We start from the raw sequence: 20,166 nt of genomic DNA, 5'->3' as shown, positions 1-20,166 counted from the left end.
AGTGTCTGGGGCACAGGAGCAGAGATGATGCCGGCCCTCTGGGAACAGAATGAAGCACACCTGCACAGAGCAGTAGTTGTGGAAGTCTGTCAGAGTCCAGCTCCGCCCTGTCAAAGGTTCTTGTGGGGAGGAGAGAGGAATGAGGAAGTATTAGATAGAAAGATAGAAGGAGAGGACAAGAAAGACAGAGACACTGGATAGCTTCGGAAGGGCCCTGGGTCAATACAGAGTCGCCTCGAGGTTTATTCCAAAGGGCTTTTTATACAAGGCCAAGGGGCGAGGCAAAAGACCTCACCTGTTCAAGATCAAAGCACAATGCACAGCCAAGTGCAGACCTTTCAAAACACCTGGTAACCACCCCGTGGCCAAATCATCCCATTATGTAGCCCTGCTGGATAAAGCCAGCTCAGACCCTGAGTAAGGTCTCACTAGAGAGCATCTGTGGGCCATCACAAACAGTGGCCTGTCACCTTGCAGGACGGGGTGTGGGGTTTGCCTATCTTGGTACCCCAGTAGTCTCTCCAGACAGGGGACAGTGTGTCCACTTGACCAAGATGATGGCCCCTCGGATGGCAGTGGCTACCTCCTTGGAGCACTTACCACCAAGCCCAGCATGAGCATTGTAGTCCCAGGAGTGACAAGCCCTGAAGCTGGCCCATCGCCCTGGGTCTCCTTCTGTACTGGCAAGATCAGAACCTCCTCCTGGAGGAATGCCCAGGAAAAATCAGTGACTGCAGATTCCTTGATGGCAGGGAGAGGCAGGTGGCCCTCCGGGGATTTGACCTTCAGGGCCTTGACCAGGCAGTCCATCTCAGTGAAAGGAATCCACTCCTTGTCTTCCGCTGCCCCTCCATGAGCCCCAGTGGAAACTGCCATGGCCTCTCACTCCTGGGCCTCCTAGTCTACCAGGCCCTCCTGCTGCACATCTGAGCAGCGACTCTGAATTTTGTACATAACTTTTCTTAACTCTTGCTACTTTTATCATTAGGCATAGCTGTCTTCAGACATAAAGACACTGAACATTTAAAACCGCACATAGTGCACATGAAATAAAATGGGATAGCGGGAAATCATTTATGATTAGTTCATTTCTGTAGTGCAGTTAGAGTTGCTCCTAAAATGGAAAGAGCATAGGTACCAGAGATAGTGAGTATAGAGAGACGTAAAAAGAAGAATGCTGTGTTGGCCGGAACGTTTCTGTTCTGAGAAAACACAGTTGTGAGGATGAAATACCCTGGGTAATGTGTTTCTGCTAGTGAGAGGGTTAGTGTTGTCACTCTGTCTGTCACACCGTTTGTGAGGAATCCGATGATGTTTACGTGTCTCTCCTGTTAAGCATGGCTGCAATTGGCTATGTATGGGTTATACCTTACTGTACTAGGGCTATAGTACTGGCTTGTTTGACTTTGCCTGGTATGATAATCTATACTTTTAAAATTTTATCACAATCAATTTTAATTGAAGGTAAATCGATGGATTGCTGATGGGTAGATCTGTCCCAAAGAGATATCACAGTATTACAGAATTGTGTGTGTGTGTGTGTGTGTGTGTGTGTGTGTGTGTGTGTGTGTACTTGTAACTGTAACACACGTGTACACTAGTGTTTAACAGTTTATCTTTCATCAATTAGCCTCCATCAGGTTTACTTTTATTCTTCCCAGATCACCTAGTTGTGAGAATGTGCCTAGACAGAATGATCTGCTTGCTTAAAAGTAATTTTACCCTTTCCTTTCAAAATAATATTAACCAGGCTTGTTTGTTGTGTTTTTACATGTTTTTCTGTTTTGCTTGGTCCTTGAACATTACTGGATTCATCATTTTAGAAGGTAATTTCATTTTTCTTTTCTTTTTGGTGGTTTTGAGACAGGGTTTCCCTGGCTGTCCTGGAACTCACTGTGTAGGCCAGGCTGGCCGTGAACTCAACAGAGATCCGCCTGCCTCTGCCTCCTAATTCCTGGGACTAAAGGCGTGCGCCACCACACCCAGCTAACTGTATTTTATTTTACTGGAAAATGTCTTTTTTCTCTCCTGAAATGTATTCTAGTAAAAGTAACTTCCTCCTCCTCCTCCTCCTCCTCCTCCTCCTCCTCCTCCTCCTTCTCTTCTTCTTCTTCTTCTTCTTCTTCTTCCTCTTCTCCTCCTCCTCCTTCTTCTTTTCTTCTTCTTCTTTTACAGGAAAAACCTCTCAGCTCTACTCTCACAATCTTATCGCTTTGTTTGAACAAGCCAAGAAACCAGGATTAGCTGCCCATATCCAAACTCATAGGTTTCCTGACCGTATTCTGCCAAGGTACAGAAAACCATTTCGATCCTCCTGGGGGTGAGGGTATTTGTGTCTGTTTTTAAGCTTCCTGTCCTTAACTTACATGTCATCCAGACTGGAAATAATTCATGCTTCCTGCATGAAAATCACTTATGGAAGTTTTATAACAAATTCTTCATCCTATAAAACCATAGTCTGCAGGCAGAGTCCAAGGCAGTGTTTTGTTTTTCTTGTTTTTGTTTGTTAAGCCCCTTCCTGTCTGATTCTGGTACAGCTGGTTCATATGTCACCATATGGAGGCCACAATAGAGTTCATTCATACTGTCTTATATTTGCAGAAAGTTTGCCTTGACCACGAAGATCCCCGATACAAAAGGCTGCCATAAGTGCTGCATCGGTGAGTAAACCCTGCTTCTCCCACCGGACGGTCACAGCTTTCGGTATCTTTATCACCTGAGGAATCTCACAGTACAAATAAGATGAAAAGTCAGGAGAAGAGCGTAACCAGCTGTGGCCTAGCATCATCTGTGTTGGTATTAACCCTGAACTACCCTCAGATTCAAAAACTGGCTAGAAGGACTCACAGACTCACTGACAGGAGTGATGTCCGCGGCTGTGATTGCACGGTAGAATACAGGTTCAAACCCGCTGTGTGAAGGAGAGCGGGAGGCAGGGGCAGGCCTGCCCGTGGTGGTGCTGCTGAAGTAGTGGACACCAGTGTGGTCCCTCATGGTGTGACTGTGTGGCAGTTCACACAGCATCACCACTCAGCTGTTGATTCCAGCATCCTGAGTTTTTACTGAGGCTCCATCATGAAGGTGTGAGATGACCCACATGGCCATCCTCCCATCTGACCCCTCCATTGACCAGCTGACGCTAGTGAGTCAAAGCCCCCCACCCCGAGGCACACTCTTGGTCTCTGGCATGACCAGCTCCTCGTACTAAAATTGTCTGCTGTTGCTGACGCTGCCCTAAATTGTGTTGTTAGATGTAAGGCATGATGAGGGCTCAAGCATGGCATTCCAAAGGCTTAGCGGCTGTCTCTCAGGACGGGAATGGTAGAGGATGGACTTCTTTTGAAGCAGCAGTTGTGTTCCTTACGACATGACTATCACACTTATCCCTCAACAGTTCTGGACAGTGATGATGTCACAAGGGAGTAATAGAACCTAGAATCAGATCTGGGTCCAATCTCTCCTAATCTCCGACTCCTAACGTCCAGGGTTTGTTTGTTTGCTAAGGGAGCTTACGTGTTTATCTTCATGAAAAGATACTCTGTAGAACAAACGCCTCAACCACAGTGTGCCTGTCTACAGTCATGTGTCCCTTGTGATGTGTATGTCATTGGGCGACTTTAACCGTTGTGCTTAAGTGACATGTCACCAAGTGATGTAGTCCCTGGAACCACCACAGTATACTCAGGCTTTCACTGACTGAGAAATTGCACAGTGCGAGACGATATAACCAGATTTCAGCTTCCTGGGGAGAATCATTTGTCTGTCATCATCCCAAGATCTGTGGCCCAGAAAAGTCTAGAAGCTTATAGTCCTAAGACTTGACACAGTTCTGCAGAACTTAGAGCTAGTACCTGCTCACATAACCATTGTATATTGTGGTTGTTGGGAGTCACACTCGGGAGAGAAAACGACCCAGATGATTTTTGTAGATTTGAGCCAAGGGTGTTACAGAAAGATGAATTAATACATGCATACCCAATCAGCATGGTAAGTTATCTTCATCATCCCTCAAGCTGCTCTGTCATAGAAACATTGTTATCAGTTCCAGTTGTCCCTGGACCTCAGATTTCATCATTTCAGATTATTGAGAAGCAGGTTTGGGTTTATAGAATAGCTTCCATGTTTTAGAACTGACAGTATAGATCACATCAAAAATTCCCATGGTTAAGTACTCAGCATATTAAAGACATTTAGAAAGAAATATCTGTGATCTCCAATTGGTATTGTTTGTTTAAATAAAAATGAAAGGCAACATTTATTTTTTACCCATTCTTATCATCTTGGTTAAGACAGTAGTTTGTCAGCTAAAAAAAGTCACTTCAAATAATTTTTCCTTCTGTACTACAGTTGATTCACAACACACCACTGGCATTTCCTCACACCAGCATCTGCCTCCATAAAGAAAAATAACCTGAGCAGGAGAGGGGGTGCACATCTGTAATCCCAGCACTCGGGAGGCAGAGGCAGGGGGATCTCTGTGAGTTCAAGGCCAGCCCGGTCTACAGAGTGAGGTCCAGACCATCCAGAACTATATAGTAAGAGCCTGTCTCATAAGAAAAGAAAGAAAGGCCTCTTAACTGTTAGGTGAATGTAGTTCAGCTGTCATTTTAGATGAACTATTTTCTCACAAAAGCATTCAGTGTTGTGCACGTGGGTGGGTTTTTTATCTTTTTTCTTTCTTTTCAGTTAGAAACCCTTACACGGGACATAAATACCTCTGCGGAGCTTTGCAGTCTGGAATTGTTCTGCTGCAGTGGTATGAACCGATGCAGAAATTCATGTTGATAAAGGTACATGTGGCTTTCTTACATTTTCCTTCTTGACAAAACACTGTGAGTAGCTACACTAGGCTAAATCTGTAATTACTACTAGAGGGACAACCCCTGAGAGTTTGTGGGAACTGTGTGTGATGTTGAGGTGCTTCGTAATATCTTCTCTGTAACTCACTGTTACTAATAAGCTCTGGACTCATCCTAGCCACAAACAGCAGTGTGGCCAGTACTCTAAGTCTCTCCAGAGGCACTCACACTCGTCATCAGAGAGGCGAACTTGTATAGAATGAGACAGGGTAACTCCAGCCTTTCAGCTGACTTCACTCAACACGGTGTGAACAGAAGATTGCTACATGTCTCTTACTTCTCTTGGTTTTTTGTTGCAGCATTTTGATTTTCCTTTACCAAGTCCACTGAATGTCTTTGAAATGCTGGTAATACCAGAACAGGAGTACCCCATGGTTTGTGTGGCTATCAGCAAAGGCACCGAATCAAACCAAGTAGTTCAGTTTGAGACAATCAACTTGAATTCTGCATCTTCCTGGTTTACAGAAATCGGTGCAGGTGAGTGTTTTTCACTTTATGTTACCATCCATGCTTTCGCCTATACTAGATGCAGAAGACTTAATTTCAATCATTGTGGGCTCAGAAATGAAAAATGCAAGTGTAATGTTCCAAGTAAGCCCAAGAAATTCCCTGCATGTAGTTGTGATCTCCATTTGCCCAAGGACTGTTTTTTTTTAGGTGTGGGTGGTACATGTACTTGTGGGAGTCAGTTCTCCCCTACACTGTGTGGGTTCTAGGGATTGCCCTGACTGAGGTCATCAGGCTTCACAGCAAGCATCTCATCGGCCCCCCGCCCAAGGAATTTTTACACAAATTAATTTTACTGAAGAAGTTTTAAATATCCTTGGCATTTAAAAGTCTGAGTTGTTGACGTAATTGAAGATGGCTCCATGGTTAAGAGCTGGCTGCTCTTGCAGAGGGCCCAGGTTCAATTCCCAGCACCTATGAGATGGCTCACAGCTCTAGTTCCAGGGGGTCTGATGGCCTCTTGTGGCTTGCATGGGCACCAGGCAATGCTTGTGGTACACAGACACACAGGCAGGCGAACATCATACACATAAATAAACTTTTTTCTTTTTCTATTTCAAGTCTGAGTTGTTACCAGTTTGCCTTTGGGCTTACTAAATAGTTACGTATCTCAAGCTAAGAAAGGTCCCTTCTGTCCCTGTCCTGTTTATCCTATCCCCCCCCACACACACACACCATCACCTTTTACAACTGGTGGGTGTGCTCTCCAGACATGGATAGACGTTTCTGAAGTGGCCTTCAAGCTTTTCCATTGGAATATTTATTGTTCTTTCTACGATTGGCTGGTTAATGTAGAAGTTTGTTACACGTATCTCAGTGAAAGCTCTGGAAGTTTTGCTCACAGTTCAGGTTTGGAAAAATCAGTCAATACATTTTTCCCATGAAAACAATACCCAGTACCACTAGATATAACCAACAGGGAAATGCAAGTCAGTGGTGTCATGAGATGCCATCCAAGACCGAGCAATAGCAAACTCGGGTGAGGATGCAGGGAGGAGCTGCTGGCAGGATTCAGTTAGTGCAGCCGTTACGGAAAGAGTTCGAGGCCTTTCGAAGACTAGAAATGGAACTGCTACATCACCCAGCAGTTACACTGTTAGGTACGACCTCCTTTCCAGAGAAAACAAAATCAGTATGCTGGAAAGAGAGCTGCACACACATAGTTATTGCCGCATTCTCCACAATAACCAAGATGTGGAATCACCCTAGATTGATTTCAGCCGATGGATAGGTGACGAACATGTACCTCTCCACCATGGAGTATTACTCAACCATGACAGATGTGAACCTGTGTGGGCTGTGATGGCACAAGCCTGCAGTCTCAGCACTCAGCGGGTGAAGGTGGGGGACAGTGAGCCAGGCCACCCGGGCTACATACGGGGACCCTGGGTCAGGGGAAGAAAGAGAAGGAGGCTGACTTGAACATGGGAGCAAGTGAGAAGTCAAAGGACAGGCGCCGTGTGTTCTCACCTGTAGGCACTGAAAAGGATCCTTGCAAGCCCAATGGACTAGGCTGCGAAGACAGGAAGTCTGCAGGGTCCAGGGACGGGGAAGATGATTGACAGTCTGGGGCTGTGGCTGGGGAGGATTCTGATGTTCGCTAACCCCCCAGGGTAGCTGGTTAATGACGATGAAATGTCTGTTTCAAAAGCACTGTCCGAGGGGACTTTGAAGAATTTATCTCTTAAATCTGTGGAGTGTATGAAGAGAGGGAACCCTCGCTTTCCTGCTTGTTGTGCTCTGTGTGATTTTGTCATCTGTCAACCCTGATTTATGAGGCCACTTTGAAAAGAATTCAGGCGGTTTGTGGCGGCTTTTTTAGACCACTGTTCAGTCTCCGCCACATTACAGTATTGCATCTGGTGCCTCCTGGCTTTGATAGCGGACGGACGGACAGACGGAGTTCTAAGAACTCACTAAGCATCCCCACTAGGGAAGCTTGCCATCCACCCCACGTGAATGTCACTTTCGGTGTAAGCCTGGGGCGCAGCTCAGTGCTAGTGTCTGTAACTGGCATGCGCAGGGCCTGTGTTTGATCACGCACATTACGGAGACAAATCAGTGTGACCCAGAGATGTCCTAGCTTTACAACATGACCTTTGCTGCAGCCGTTTGTTGTGGTCACCTAAAGAGGGACACAGCCATCAGAGTCGTCTCAGACCAACAGCCTGAGGTCACGTGACTACTCCTGGAGATTTAACAAGCTGGCACGCCCTGAACTCTGAACTCCCCCTGTGCGGACCAAGCCGTGGTTTCCTGTAGGGTAAAGAAGGAAGGCATTTGCGCCCGTACCTTGCCTTTCCGTGTGGCTTGGCGGCTTCTGCAGTTGGGTGTGCGCCTCCTGTGAAGCTCACGGAAAGGGGTGAAGTAGCATTGCCTGCCTGTTGCCAAAGTAAGCAGTCTAGATAGAAATGGTTCCCTGTTAGGCAAGTGGCACTCAGAAAGCGGCCGTAGATGAGTTTAAAACGGCATGATTGGGCTGGGATGCTGGCGCACGCCTTTAATGCCAGCATTCCGGAGGCAAGAGCAGGCAGGGTCACATAATGAAACCCTGTCTCAAAAGGATTGAAAACAACAACAACAAAGACGATTACCTTTAAAAATAACAATAAAAACTCAAATAATGATTATCCATAGCCGCACAGGTTGTTTGCCGGTTGCTGTAGCGCCACCGACCATTGCATGGTTCCCTGGTGGCAATGTACAACCTCTTTCTTCCAGGTGGTGCTCTGGGGGCTCCAGTCCTCGAGGCGAGAAATTTGTTGATTCTTTGGAATCTCAGAGTTTGAGTTGGTTTTTGAGGCTTTGTTGTGTTCTAATGCCTGAGGTCATATTATATCCAGCATTAACATTGTCCCACCTAAAGTGAAAACAGACCAAAACTTACTTCCTGAGCTGAGCCAGGCCTCTGAGGCCATCATCAGATCTTCCTTGCACACAGGCGAGGCACCCTTTCTAGTCCAGCTTTTAGCCTATCATTAGTTTCGTTTTCACAGGCAACTGTTAATCTAAGTCCCAGCCATGGTTGATGTTGAGCCGAGAGCCTGCAGTTGGCAAAGCTGGAGTATTGAAATGCCCTCTGTTCTAGGAGTCCTTCTAGGAGTCCTGCTTCCCAGATTCTGAGTCCTTACTGCGTACGTGATCCTTTATTGCATGGTCACTCCTTGTATCTGTTGAGTGAGTGAATGGACATGGGTTAGCTGAGAAAAATTACGGTTGGTGTATCGCCTTAAAGATAATGTATTGGTTGTATTGATGATGCTGTCTACTGTGCTACTCAGTGGTCTGTCTGTAAGAGGCACCATATGCCTGTTGTATAAGCTGACGACATGACTGTTCATGGTATGGTTAAGGGGAAGGTTTTTATTGTAGATGTGAGAGAGAGAACAGCCAAAGACATCCAGAAGAGTCCAGAGCAGAGAGAGAAAGAAATAGACTGAACATGGCCAGGAGACTGGACATGGCGGGACTGTCTGAAGAAAGGGGAGAAGAGCAGGGGGTGGAGAGTAGAGGAAGCATAGAGACAGAAGCCTGTCAAGACCAGCAGGGTTAGAAGGAGAATGAGTAGCTGTGAGGAGGGAAGCCATGAGCTGGGGGCAGTGTAGGGCAGAGGAGGAGAGGAGATGGTCTAGGATGCCAGCCTGGGCTCTGAAATGTGTGGTCGGTACTTGTGATGTTGAGGGAGCCTGGAGCCAGCATGGGCCTTGATACACTGATAGGCGCCACAGGTAGCCATGTCCCTTCGGCCAGAAGGAAGGGAAAGGACTCCTTTGGTAGATGGGAACTAGCCTCTCAAGTTCCTGAGGAATGCTGGCTTTTATCTAACCACCAGAAATCCTCCTGTAGCCCAGGTTGAGCTCATTTCTGGATATGTAGACGGGTTTTTGGGGTTTGGGGAAGTGGAGTTTCCTTTGGCCCTGACAGATTCCATCTCTCATAAGTGTAGAACAAAAGCTAACTGATGTGTGTGTCTTCCTTTCCTTCCCCATATTCGCCCTCATCTGCCTTTCCAGAACAAGAGCAGTAATTAAAGCAATGCTGCATTTCTCAGCTCAGTTTATCCATGTTAGAGCTGACATTTGTTCTCCTAAACTGGAATACATAGCTACTTTTTTAATGATAACATGACAAAGTGCAATTTGCACCGTATTTTAAAGAGCAAATCACAGTGAGCGTCAGACTTTGTGCTGGTTTTCTGAGCCCTGGTTTACTGAAGCCTGTTGCTAACTGTAACATTTCCCCACTTAGGCAGCCAACAGCTGGATTCCATTCACGTGACGCAGTTGGAGAGAGATACTGTTTTGGTGTGTTTAGACAGTGAGTATTATTTTAAAGTTTATTTTTGAGTGTTCTACTTCATAAAGCAGCCCCTTTAATGAAGCTGACTCTGTCAGTCAAGCCTCCTCTTTAGGCGACCTGATTGTATTGACAAAGAGGGTCTTTGCTCTGTCCCCTGGGGCCATCCTGTCGCTTTCGGTTTGGCTCACGTGGGGATGGACGTTAGCACTGTCCCACTCTTAGGGAATTTCTGAATAAGCGGCTCCCTCCCACTGTAATGAATGAGAGTAAAGGTCACAGTAAACTGTGACCCCAGGATCCTTGACATTAACTGTTGGAGGCTTGTTAGTTGGCACTCCACCTGCCACCCTTGACCTTGTGGTGCAGGGGAGACAGCATTAGTGGAAATGTGTTGTAGGTAAGCAGGGAAGGCAGGAAAAAACAGCTTAGCAGCAGTGTTACTTTGATTTGGCAGATGAGGCACTCTGGTTCTTAAAACCATCTGACCTTTATGTAGTTAGTACTGCAGGACGGACTGGACCAGTCTTGGGATTATGTTTGAAACAGGGCTGTCTTTGCTCTGATTAGTCTATTCTCAGCCTGCTGTTAGTGGCTGAACTAGCTGTGTGTGTAAGATCATCTAATACACCAACTGAGTAAACCAAGCCTGCAAGGCTTCATGGCTGCCATCCCTTGGCTAGGGGTTGACTCTAAACACCAGTCAAGTAAGAGCGTCACAAAGTTACCTAGAAGGACAGTGCATCAGTTTTCTCATCCTAAACGATACACATTTTGTTATTAACCAGATAAGCATAACCGGAATTTAAGAAGCTAAAGCCCTGCACCTTTCTTTGTGGGTCATCGAAGGAGGACCTCATGCTTACCGTTCGTCAGTGTCCTCCTTGTCACACAGTGTTAGGAGCACAGCGATGACCAAGGCTCGGTGGTTCCTGATTAAACCAGTTTCTGCTCTTAAAGAAGTGGTCTTGGAAACTGTCTTCCCACTCTGTGGCTTATCAGTTGGTTTGGGTAGACAGCAGTGGAGATAAGCTTGTAATCTCGAATCATGGGAGTGGACAGCAAAGGGTGTTTTTCAGGTCTCCTGAGGCTGTGTTGACATGTCCCCACAGCAGAGCTTACTGCCCTGGGGCCCACTGTGCCTCACAGACCTGGAGCTCAAATGGCAGAGTCGGGAACTGAGCAAGTGCTGCTTGGCAAATGCAGTGGGAAGTGTGAGGGGAAAAAAATCACAACTCATCACTGAATATTTGAGCGTCAAAGTAGCCACTTTTAAAAATGAGGATATTGATGTTCAGTATATCTATTTAATTTTAAAAGTAGCAAAAATCTCTCTTACTAAATAAACAGCACTGTAATTGTGTATCTTTTAAAACATTAATTCCAGTTTCTCACTAGGCATACCCCAATCAGGATAAATCTCTGAACCTTATTAAGAATATTATTTGACCCTATATAAAATTCATTACATTGGTTTTAGGAAATTTTCATTTCCAGTCTTAACTTTTTTTTTATTTCTTTTAAGAATTTGTAAAAATTGTAAACCTACAAGGAAAACTAAAGTCAAGTAAGAAGCTGGCCTCTGAGCTAAGTTTTGACTTCCGCATTGAGTCTGTCGGTGAGTCCTGTTCTGTTACTGACTTGGATATTTGGGGACTTTGCTCATTCTCTACTGGGGTTGTGTAGACTAGCAGCTGTCTCGTAGCTCTGAGCCGATAGGAACACTGTTATCGGATGCACTAGTTCATGTGGCAAGTGCCACAAAGTACTTTCTAAATTTTCAGCTAATTTCATTTTGAGTTTTTATTCTGTCAGTGTCATACGTGGAGTCCACTTTGATCGCGGTCCCCTTTTGATTGGACTTGACATAAATAGCCATTTGCTGCCACAGTGGGCAGCACTGGTCTTGCCCGTGTCCTTGTTTCCTGGGTATTGGTTTTTAAAGATGCTCGGTATTACCGTTCTTGTACTGAGTGAATTACACTTTTTCAGCTCTTTCCACGTTATGAAGGTGCTTGTGTGACGTGACCATTCCGTTCGGTCCGCTGTACTTCGTTATCACCAGTGTCTAGTTCCCGCTATTGATGGTTAAGATTTTAGATCTGTTTCTATATAAATAGTAAGTTTGGGGCCAAAGTGATGCCTCCAAGGTTAAGAGCACTGAATGCTCTTCTAGAGGACCTGGGTTCACATCCAAGGACCCACACGGCCACTCACATCCGTCGTCTACAACTTCAGTTTCAGGGGATCTGGTTCCCTATTCCTCCACAGGCCCTGCACACATGTGATGCACAGCCATGCATGCAGACAAAACACATAAAATAAAAGTAAGGAAATCTTGGAGCTGGAGAGATGGCCCGTCACTTAGGAGCACTGTTGCTTGTGTGGAGGACCCAGGTTCGAGTCTCTGCACTCATATGGTAGTTCACAACCGTCCAAAATACCGGTGTCTGGGTATCCCACAGGTACACATGTGGTACACATACATGAATGCCAGCAAAACATTCATAGACACAAAATAAAAATAAATCTTTAAAAAACTATAAATGAATAGTGTTTCCTGAGGCTGTAGTAAGGAATGTGTTGTTTTAATTTGTTTCCTTGTTAGAGTGCTCATCCATTTTATGATTTTTTTTTTAAGCATTACAGGGTCGGGTGTGGTGGTGCACACTTTTAAACCCCAGCATCTGGGAGGCAGAGGCAGGCAGGTCTCTGTGAGTTTGAGGCTAACCTGGTCTAGTTCCAAGCCAAACTATATAAGTGAGACTATATTGCCTCAAACAACAAAAAATTATAATTCCACATCCTTCTTTTTTGCTGGTAAGTCAGCATTTTCCCCAGGAGAAATAGAAGTTGTGAGAAAAATATTTTAAACAATTGATTCTATGATTTTACCATTAAAAAAAAAAGGATACACACACACATGTATCATATAATTACTTGCATATGGCTTTTAAAATTGTTGTAACTAGTTAGAAACATTCTGGGTTTGCTTTTAAAAAAAAAAAAGTACTCTAACCTGAGTTTCTCACATTAAACTAGAATTTTGCTATAACCTAGAGGGTAGGGCACAGGACATAGCTCAGTAGTAGAGTACGTGAGGACCCTGGGCACTGTCCCAGCACCAAAAATCAGTAAACTAGGTTGTGTTCTTGTGTGACCGCTAACAGAAAAATGCCTGGCTTGTGATGGAAGGGTAGCCTGCCGATGCAGAGAGCCAGGCAGAAGGCGTCCTGGAAGCCTGCTTCCCCCTCACTCCATCAGATGCTGTGCTGCACGCCAGGTCCCAGGATGTCACCTTTTCACACAGGGATCTGGCGTGGATCTCGGTCCTCATCATCGGAGCTGAGATGTACTGATGTCTTGTGTGTCACATTATTTGGAGAATTTTAATTGTTGTACAAAAGTTTGCTCCTCCTAAATCTCCATCACCTCGTTCAAATAAATCTTAAAATGATCACAAGGATCCTCTCCCAGAGAATCTAAATCATTTCTCAAAATAAGGCAAGTAACTGGATTCTTCAGTTGTCACAACTAGTGGAACACATGTGATCTGTCATCGTCAAGTCCTTCTGTTTTTATTAGGTTGAATTATGTCCCAGACATTCTTACACTAACTACATCCTTGTTTCTCTAATAAGAAATACACGCTTGTCTGGCATGCACTAGCCCTAGATTTACTCCCTAGCACAAGAAAAAAAAAAAAAAAAAAAGACAGTAGTTATTTTCTATCTTTTTTCACCATTATGTTTCTTAATGTTTGTGTTTTTCTAATTCTATTTTTTAGACTAGTCAGTAAAACACTAAGATATTTATTCAGCAATTGACTGAGATCATAATATCCAATGTGTGGTTAGCTTTTGGGTTATAAAACAAGTTTATTTTTTAATTAACTTTATAATATGAAAAGTATGAACATAAAACTTACTTGCTTGATAGCTGCTTGAATAACTTCTTTTAAATTCAAAAGCCTAGCTGCATGTTTTTATTGTTTTAATAACTTAAAATAGAATATACAGCGTATGGAAGATAAATTAGTGTGCCGATATCCAGCTTAGCAGAAGTCAGCCCGTGTTGGTAGAATGCCTGTAACATACATCTTTGAAGGCTGCTTAACTGTCTCAGTAAATTACTTGAATTTAGACATGCCTTAGTCACAAAAATGTTGAGCAGTAATTGTCTAGACAGTGGAATTTTGCTCTGAGCACTTGAAAAGCCTTACATTATCATTTATTAAAAACAGTTGGGAAGGGGGCAGAAAGATGGCTCAGTGTTTAAGAGCATGGACTGTGACCAGCATTTGGTTCCCAGTATCCATGTGGCTCAAAGCCACCTGTAACTCCAGTTTCAGGGGGATCCTTTGCCTCTGGTCTCTTCAGGCACCTGCAGTCACACACATGCACATGTACATGTAATTAAAACTAATAAAATCTTTTTTAAAAAAACAGTACAGGGAAATCTGTAGTGTGATGCTCTGGGATTCCTTTTCATTTCCCCTCATCTTTTTCAGTGTGCCTTCAAGACAGTGTGTTGGCCTTCTGGAAGCATGGGATGCAGGGTAAAAGCTTCAAATCAGATGAGGTAAGTTCTCAGATTACCTCCGTTGACTCCCGCACACGATTATTAATGGTGAAATGTTTGTTTTATGCATTCCTCTCTGAGTTACATTGCCTTGTTCGGTGCCTCTGATGTCATGAAGTGACAGGGTGCAAGCCTGTATTCTCTCCTCTCACTTTTATATTTTGGTTTTAAATACCCAGTAGCCACAAAGAACCCCAAAATGTTGAAGATACTGTTGTTATAAATAATGTATAAGACCTATTATTCTCTTCCAGACAGCTTACAAATATTAGCATATTTAAAGCTCAAAATGATCCAGGGAGTAGGCATTCTTACATGTCACATGACTAGTTAAATGGCAGAGCATGGATCTGAAAGGTCTTCAAGTGTCACTTTTAGCTGAGATGATCCAATGCCCAGCTGCAGCAGATGGACTTGGCTTCCACCTGAGGGAGGAATTCCACTCTGATAGGAGCATTTCCAGCAGTATGGTTCCTCTGTGCCAGAGGCTCATAAATCTGAAGCTACCTGAAAGCATGGAATCCTCTCGTATTTGAATTTAGTTTATCTGTACCCTTATTTATATGTAAATAAATACTTCTACTTCTGAGGGAAAAAAATGGTATAAGCCAGTGGTCTTTGAATGTGTGTTGGTTTATTTACTGATCCACATCACTGAATATCACCAGGTCCCCATATTTAATGAAATCTATAGTCCTACTTATTGCCACGAGGCTAATTGTTTCCTTCCTTCATTTCTTTTTTTTTTTTGGTTTTTCAAGACAAGCTTTCCCTAAGTTCGCGTGCACTCCAGCATGGCACCACACCCAGCTGAACTAATTGTTCTTAAATGCTATGTCATTGTGTCAGTTTCCATCTTTGGGGAACTCAGACCCCGGGCCTCTCACGTGCTAGGAATGTGCTTTCTGCTCACGCGCATGCCCTGTTGTGGCTGCCCTGCTGTGTGGCTGCCCTGCTTGTGACGCCTCTCACCTGAGCTCCTCTCTGCACCTCTGTCTTTCTGCTGCTGGAGCTCTCATCCTTTGATGTAAGCCTGCTTGGAGTTTACCCTCCGGCGGAAAGTAGCATTCCACAGTAATTAGTATTTCAGCGTCATACGTGACAGTTAGCTCCCTGGAGTGTACATAGCACCGAACTTCTTTGCAGATTGATGTTCATTCTGTCTTCCCACATAGACTACAAACTCCTGTTAATAAACTGTTCTACACTAATCATAGCCACATAGCTTGCGTTTCTCCAAGGGCCAACCCAAGATAACAACCCATGTGGAGGTAGTTTATCTGGGAATAGATTCTAGAAAACAAGTGATGTGGTGAGACACATAGAAATAGAAAGAAGGAGACATCGGAAGCTCGTTCACACGAGTGGGCGTCTGCTGTACAGCAGGGCTCAATTGTAGGGAGCACCAGGGAGGGGTACAGAACGCACCTTGGAAGCAACTCCTGAGAGGAGGGACAGGGGCCTAAGCATCAAGGCTGCCCATCTTGGATTAACGTCACACCCACACTCCCTGCTCTTTGGGGAGTGCTTGTACTTAGTGGTGCAGATTTTGCAGACTGCAGAAAGCTGCAGACGGGGTGGTCTAACCCTGGATGACAGCCTGGCCCATGGTGTCCCCATAGCCCTCACTGTGAAGTAAGACTTACATGACCTTGTACCTTACTTAACCCCTCTGGCCTCAGTTTGATTGTTTTTGTTTTTGTTTTGCAACAATAGAAGAATTCAAAAGCATTTCCCACAGAGTTCTTAAGGGAAGTAGCTGGAAGAGACGAGGTGCTCTGTAATATCAGCCCTTAGTCAGAAAACTAACGTGCTGAAACATGTGTGATTTGCGGAGTCAATTTGGGGAATCACATCTCTGAAATATTATTCCTTCTCTTCCATTGCTATGTTTAAGTGATGGTTACGTTGCTGTGTAAGCACTGTCAGGGCTACGGTGTTACTGACGGGTGTTTTCTGTCCTAGGTCACCCAGGAAATTTCAGACGAGACCAGAGTTTTCCGCCTGTTGGGATCAGACAGGTAACAATTGGTTGTAGTGATTTAATTAGGTGGAAGTACCGAAGCTCACACTCTGATTACACTGCAGCCTGTGTTGAGTTCCGGTCGGGGTTCTTAGAGGGCTATCAACTTAGATTTTTGTGTGTTGGTGTCGCAGGCTTTTCAGGGTAAGGATTGTGCTTTGAGAGGCAGTTTATTCAGCCAACACAAAACATGTAGATAGTAGTGTTCACACCCCTAGAACTGTGACACGACCTCACGTCCCTTTAGTTCCATCGTATCTTCTTGGTGGGTTGCTCTCTACCAAGGATTACATGACCTCCTGATGGTAGTTTGATGTCATAAAATGCTCAGCTCAGGGCCTGGAGAGCAATGTTAGTTAGAAGGGATTAGGTATCCCAGCCATCGTTACTCAAGCATTAGATGCATGAGGGAGGAGCAGGAGAATGGAACTAATGACTCTAAAGGCTTTGAAGGGGTTATAAGGAGAAAGGGAATTTTTGAAAAACGATGACTACCTTAGTGAGTGAGAAAGGTAGGCCCCAGGCACAGCAGCCCAGTGAGTGATGTGGCGAGAAGACAGTAGGCAGCAGGACCTGGGGGAGCCGCTTCCTGTGGAGCAACTGGCCAGTGAAGTGTGGGTCTGTAATTCTGAGACCTCTGCTGGTAGAGGGTGAGGCCTCACAGCTGATGCTTTTCTCTCCTCCCCTTAGCCCAGACGCCCATCCTTTTCTCTTTAACTATCCTTTAAGTTTTCATATCTTGTTCCCTCTCCCTCTTCCCCCACCCCTCTCTCTCTCCATCTCTCTCCATTTTAGTGTGTCTTTGTGTGCACACACGCCCATGAAGGCACATTACAACAGTCCTGTGCAGGTCAGAGGGCATTTCCACCGTGTGGGTACCGAGAGTGAGGCCGAGGTAGCGGGGCTCCTCAGCAAGCCCCTCTCCCTGCTGACTCCCTAGTAGTGGCTGACTCTGGTCAGACAGGTGAATTTATGTTTGCCTTCTGCACTTCCACAATGCACAGGCTGTATATTTATTGCCGTCAAAAGTAATATGTCAATTTCATAAAATTCACACGCTACAAAAATATTCACTATGTGTTCACTGTCTCCTCCATCTGCCCTCTAGACTTCCTTATCTGTGTGGAATATCCCTTATTTTATTCTTAAACCTCTCCTCCAATTCAAATACTATGGGATGGCTCTTGATTTTTTTCTGTCAGTCTTTCAACTCTTTAGACCCTGCCTTTACACCTGGGAAAAGAGAGAGGTGGGGTATCATTCCATTCTTTTTTTATTTATTTTGTTTTGTTGTTGTTGTTGTTGTTTTCGAGATAGGGTTTCTCTGTATAACAGTCCTGACTGTCCTGGATCTTGCTCTGTGGACCCGGCTGGCCTCAAACTCACAGAGATCCGCCTGCCTCTGCCTCACAAGTGCTGGGATTAAAGGTGTGTGACACCACCACCTGACTCCACTCTTTGTTTTAAACCATTTGTTTTCAAAGACCCTGAGCAGTTGAGATGACCTCTTAGGGCCCTGTTTATTCTCTAGCCTTCTTCCTGTGAGTGAGCAGATCTGGGTTTAGTTGGAATAAGCTAACTATCCTCACCGTTCCAATTCTTTGTATATAAAACAGTTGTTACTCAGTTGTGTTTGAAGCTATAAAATACGGTAAGGACTTTGGCTGTGTTTCTGTGAACTTTATGTAATTATATGGCAGACTGCCGGTTTGACGCTATGAACACTGAAACCCGTTTTCAACACTTAGACTTTTTCTTGGTTTCATTTCAGGGTTGTCGTTTTGGAAAGCAGACCAACAGAAAACCCCACGGCACACAGCAATCTCTACATCTTAGCTGGACATGAAAATAGTTACTAAGCAACCGAAAGGAATTCCAAGTGACAAGAAGATGAATATACTCCATCGAAAGCAAGAGTGTTTTCTGGGAATTCCATGTAGACTGCAGTATGACTCGCTTTAATTGTTGTGGGTTTATATCAAATGGTCTGTACAGTAGGGTAGAACTCAGTATTTTCTGTAGCTGGAAACAGCTAATCAATCTCTTGCCACTGTGTGGTGGTTATATCAAGTTTGCTTAATAAAAGCTATGAGACAAATAGTCCTCTAGTTCCAGGAAACACAGTCCTTTTTTAAAAAAAAAAAAAATAATAATGTTTGTAACAAGGTGCCATGTGTTTTTACATAACTCATGATTATCTTCGGAGAGAGGTTAGTGAGCATCCTATCATTTTATACCAGGTCTTATTCCTTCTTAGTGAACATAATTTGATAAGAAGTTATCAAACAAGCCTTCCACTTTGACATTGGCCGTTCTGTATGTTTTTGTAAGATAGATATTTAATCCTTATTTATTAATCTCTTGCTGGAATGGTGTAATGTTTCTAACGTTTAGCAAAGGAAGGTTGCAGAGCAGCTGGATTTTTTTTACAATGTGTGAAATCTTGTTTACCTTTACAGAGTCATACTTTAGGGGCGACAGGCAATGTGTTTGGGGGTTCAGCATATGCAATTTCATTTAGCAAAGTATTTTATGACACAGTTTCACACAGGGTTGCCTTAAAGGGAGTTTGTGTTTTCAACTGCAGATGCTTGTAAGGGCTTGTGCAGAAGTACCGCTGGTGGAGAAGGCCTTGGCAGGGATGTGTCATGTCTAGGTGTGACTACCATATTTTTGACAAGCAGTATAATATACCTGTGATTTTTTTACATTAGGGATAATGCGCAAGAAATTAATCTTCATATATATCATGATCCCTAATGTTTGAGAGGAAAGTATTTAACTGCCCATATTATGTATTTTACTTATATTATGCCAACGGGGAAACTGCAAAGTAATTGCACGTGTATCTTGGGGTTTTCACATGCATAGGTGTTCATTGTGAGTAGGTTTAAGAAAAAAAAAATACTTTAAGTGAAATTGGAATTTTGGATGGGATAGTATAGATAAATGATGTTGTTTTTATATTTTTTAAAAAGCCACTATACTAAATAAAAGGATAGGGCCATTTTTTAGTTTGTTTTTCTTTTACAATTCTTAGTATTCAGAATTGACGTGTTCTGTTGGTACCAGCTGTCTTAATGCGTTTATTAAGAACAGTTAGCACTGAGGTGATGAACAGGGGCTAGTAGCAGCAAACTATAGAAATAGTCTGACCAGATACTTGACAGGAAAACAGTGTACCTATCTCATCGTTAGCAGTTCTATACAGTACGTGGTATCATCTCCATTCTTCCAATGAGGAAATAAGAGTTTAACCAAGTTAAGTAACTTAACCACTTCATCCTGGTTAGTTCTTGAGCCAGACCAAGAGCCTCCTGACTCTGCTCTTCTCACTATGCAATATACAAGTAATAAAATGTTGTACAAGCCAGCTGTGAAGTGTTCGTTCTTTAACAATGCACCCATCGGGTCAGGGCCAGCAGGATGCTCCCTGGATGGGGGCACTAGCCATGCAAACCTGGCTGCTGCCCAATTTCCATCCCCAGGACCCCCCCACGTGAAGGTAGAGGAGGAGGAACTGACTGACAGCCTTGTCATCTGGCCTGCACACACACACACACACCCACACACACCCACACACACCCTAACAGTTAAATAGAATGCACATGTGACTGTTTATAGGAATATGTAAGCAGGTCCTCTGACTGAGAAATCCTCAGAATCGGGGAAATTCAAGGACAACATCCTTTTTTCTCGCTGGCCCCCACAGCCGTCCTAACAGAGTCTGGAAGGTGCCACTGTAGATGAAAGGGCATGAGGAAGAGCCGGCTGTCAGAGGCCCCCTGCTAATAAGCTGTGTGGCTAGAGACCATTACAGTAAAAATGGAATCCGCCCTGTGCCAGAGCAAGCGGTCAGTCAAGAGTGACGGCAGAGAAGGCAATGGGGCGAGCCCTAGA

The 20,166-nt window shown here is 44.3% G+C and overlaps 1 protein-coding gene across 3 annotated transcripts in view; it reads left to right on the top strand.

Moving 5' to 3' along the window:
• The window catches only part of Map4k5 (mitogen-activated protein kinase kinase kinase kinase 5), a 97,160-nt gene extending 77,521 nt beyond the window's left edge, over positions 1 to 19,639 (top strand). For 2 of the 3 annotated variants that reach the window (XM_028858632.1, XM_037210588.1), the window contains exons 23-32: positions 1,824 to 1,826; positions 2,176 to 2,290; positions 2,602 to 2,660; positions 4,687 to 4,790; positions 5,159 to 5,336; positions 9,615 to 9,683; positions 11,188 to 11,280; positions 14,173 to 14,243; positions 16,209 to 16,264; positions 18,038 to 19,639. In XM_028858632.1, the coding sequence (XP_028714465.1) occupies positions 1,824 to 1,826; positions 2,176 to 2,290; positions 2,602 to 2,660; positions 4,687 to 4,790; positions 5,159 to 5,336; positions 9,615 to 9,683; positions 11,188 to 11,280; positions 14,173 to 14,243; positions 16,209 to 16,264; positions 18,038 to 18,125 (836 nt within the window). In that variant the 3' untranslated portion in view covers positions 18,126 to 19,639. The remainder of the gene's footprint in view (positions 1 to 1,823; positions 1,827 to 2,175; positions 2,291 to 2,601; positions 2,661 to 4,686; positions 4,791 to 5,158; positions 5,337 to 9,614; positions 9,684 to 11,187; positions 11,281 to 14,172; positions 14,244 to 16,208; positions 16,265 to 18,037) is intronic. The other variant, XM_037210589.1, reaches the window with a different exon arrangement.
• The last annotated feature ends 527 nt before the right edge of the window (positions 19,640 to 20,166 follow it).

This window comes from Peromyscus leucopus, chromosome 14 (genome assembly GCF_004664715.2).
Source record: "Peromyscus leucopus breed LL Stock chromosome 14, UCI_PerLeu_2.1, whole genome shotgun sequence".
NCBI classification, from domain to species: Eukaryota; Metazoa; Chordata; class Mammalia; order Rodentia; family Cricetidae; genus Peromyscus; species Peromyscus leucopus.
The sequence above is the reverse complement of the archived record's forward strand: the minus strand, read 5'-3'. Positions and strand labels throughout refer to the sequence as shown.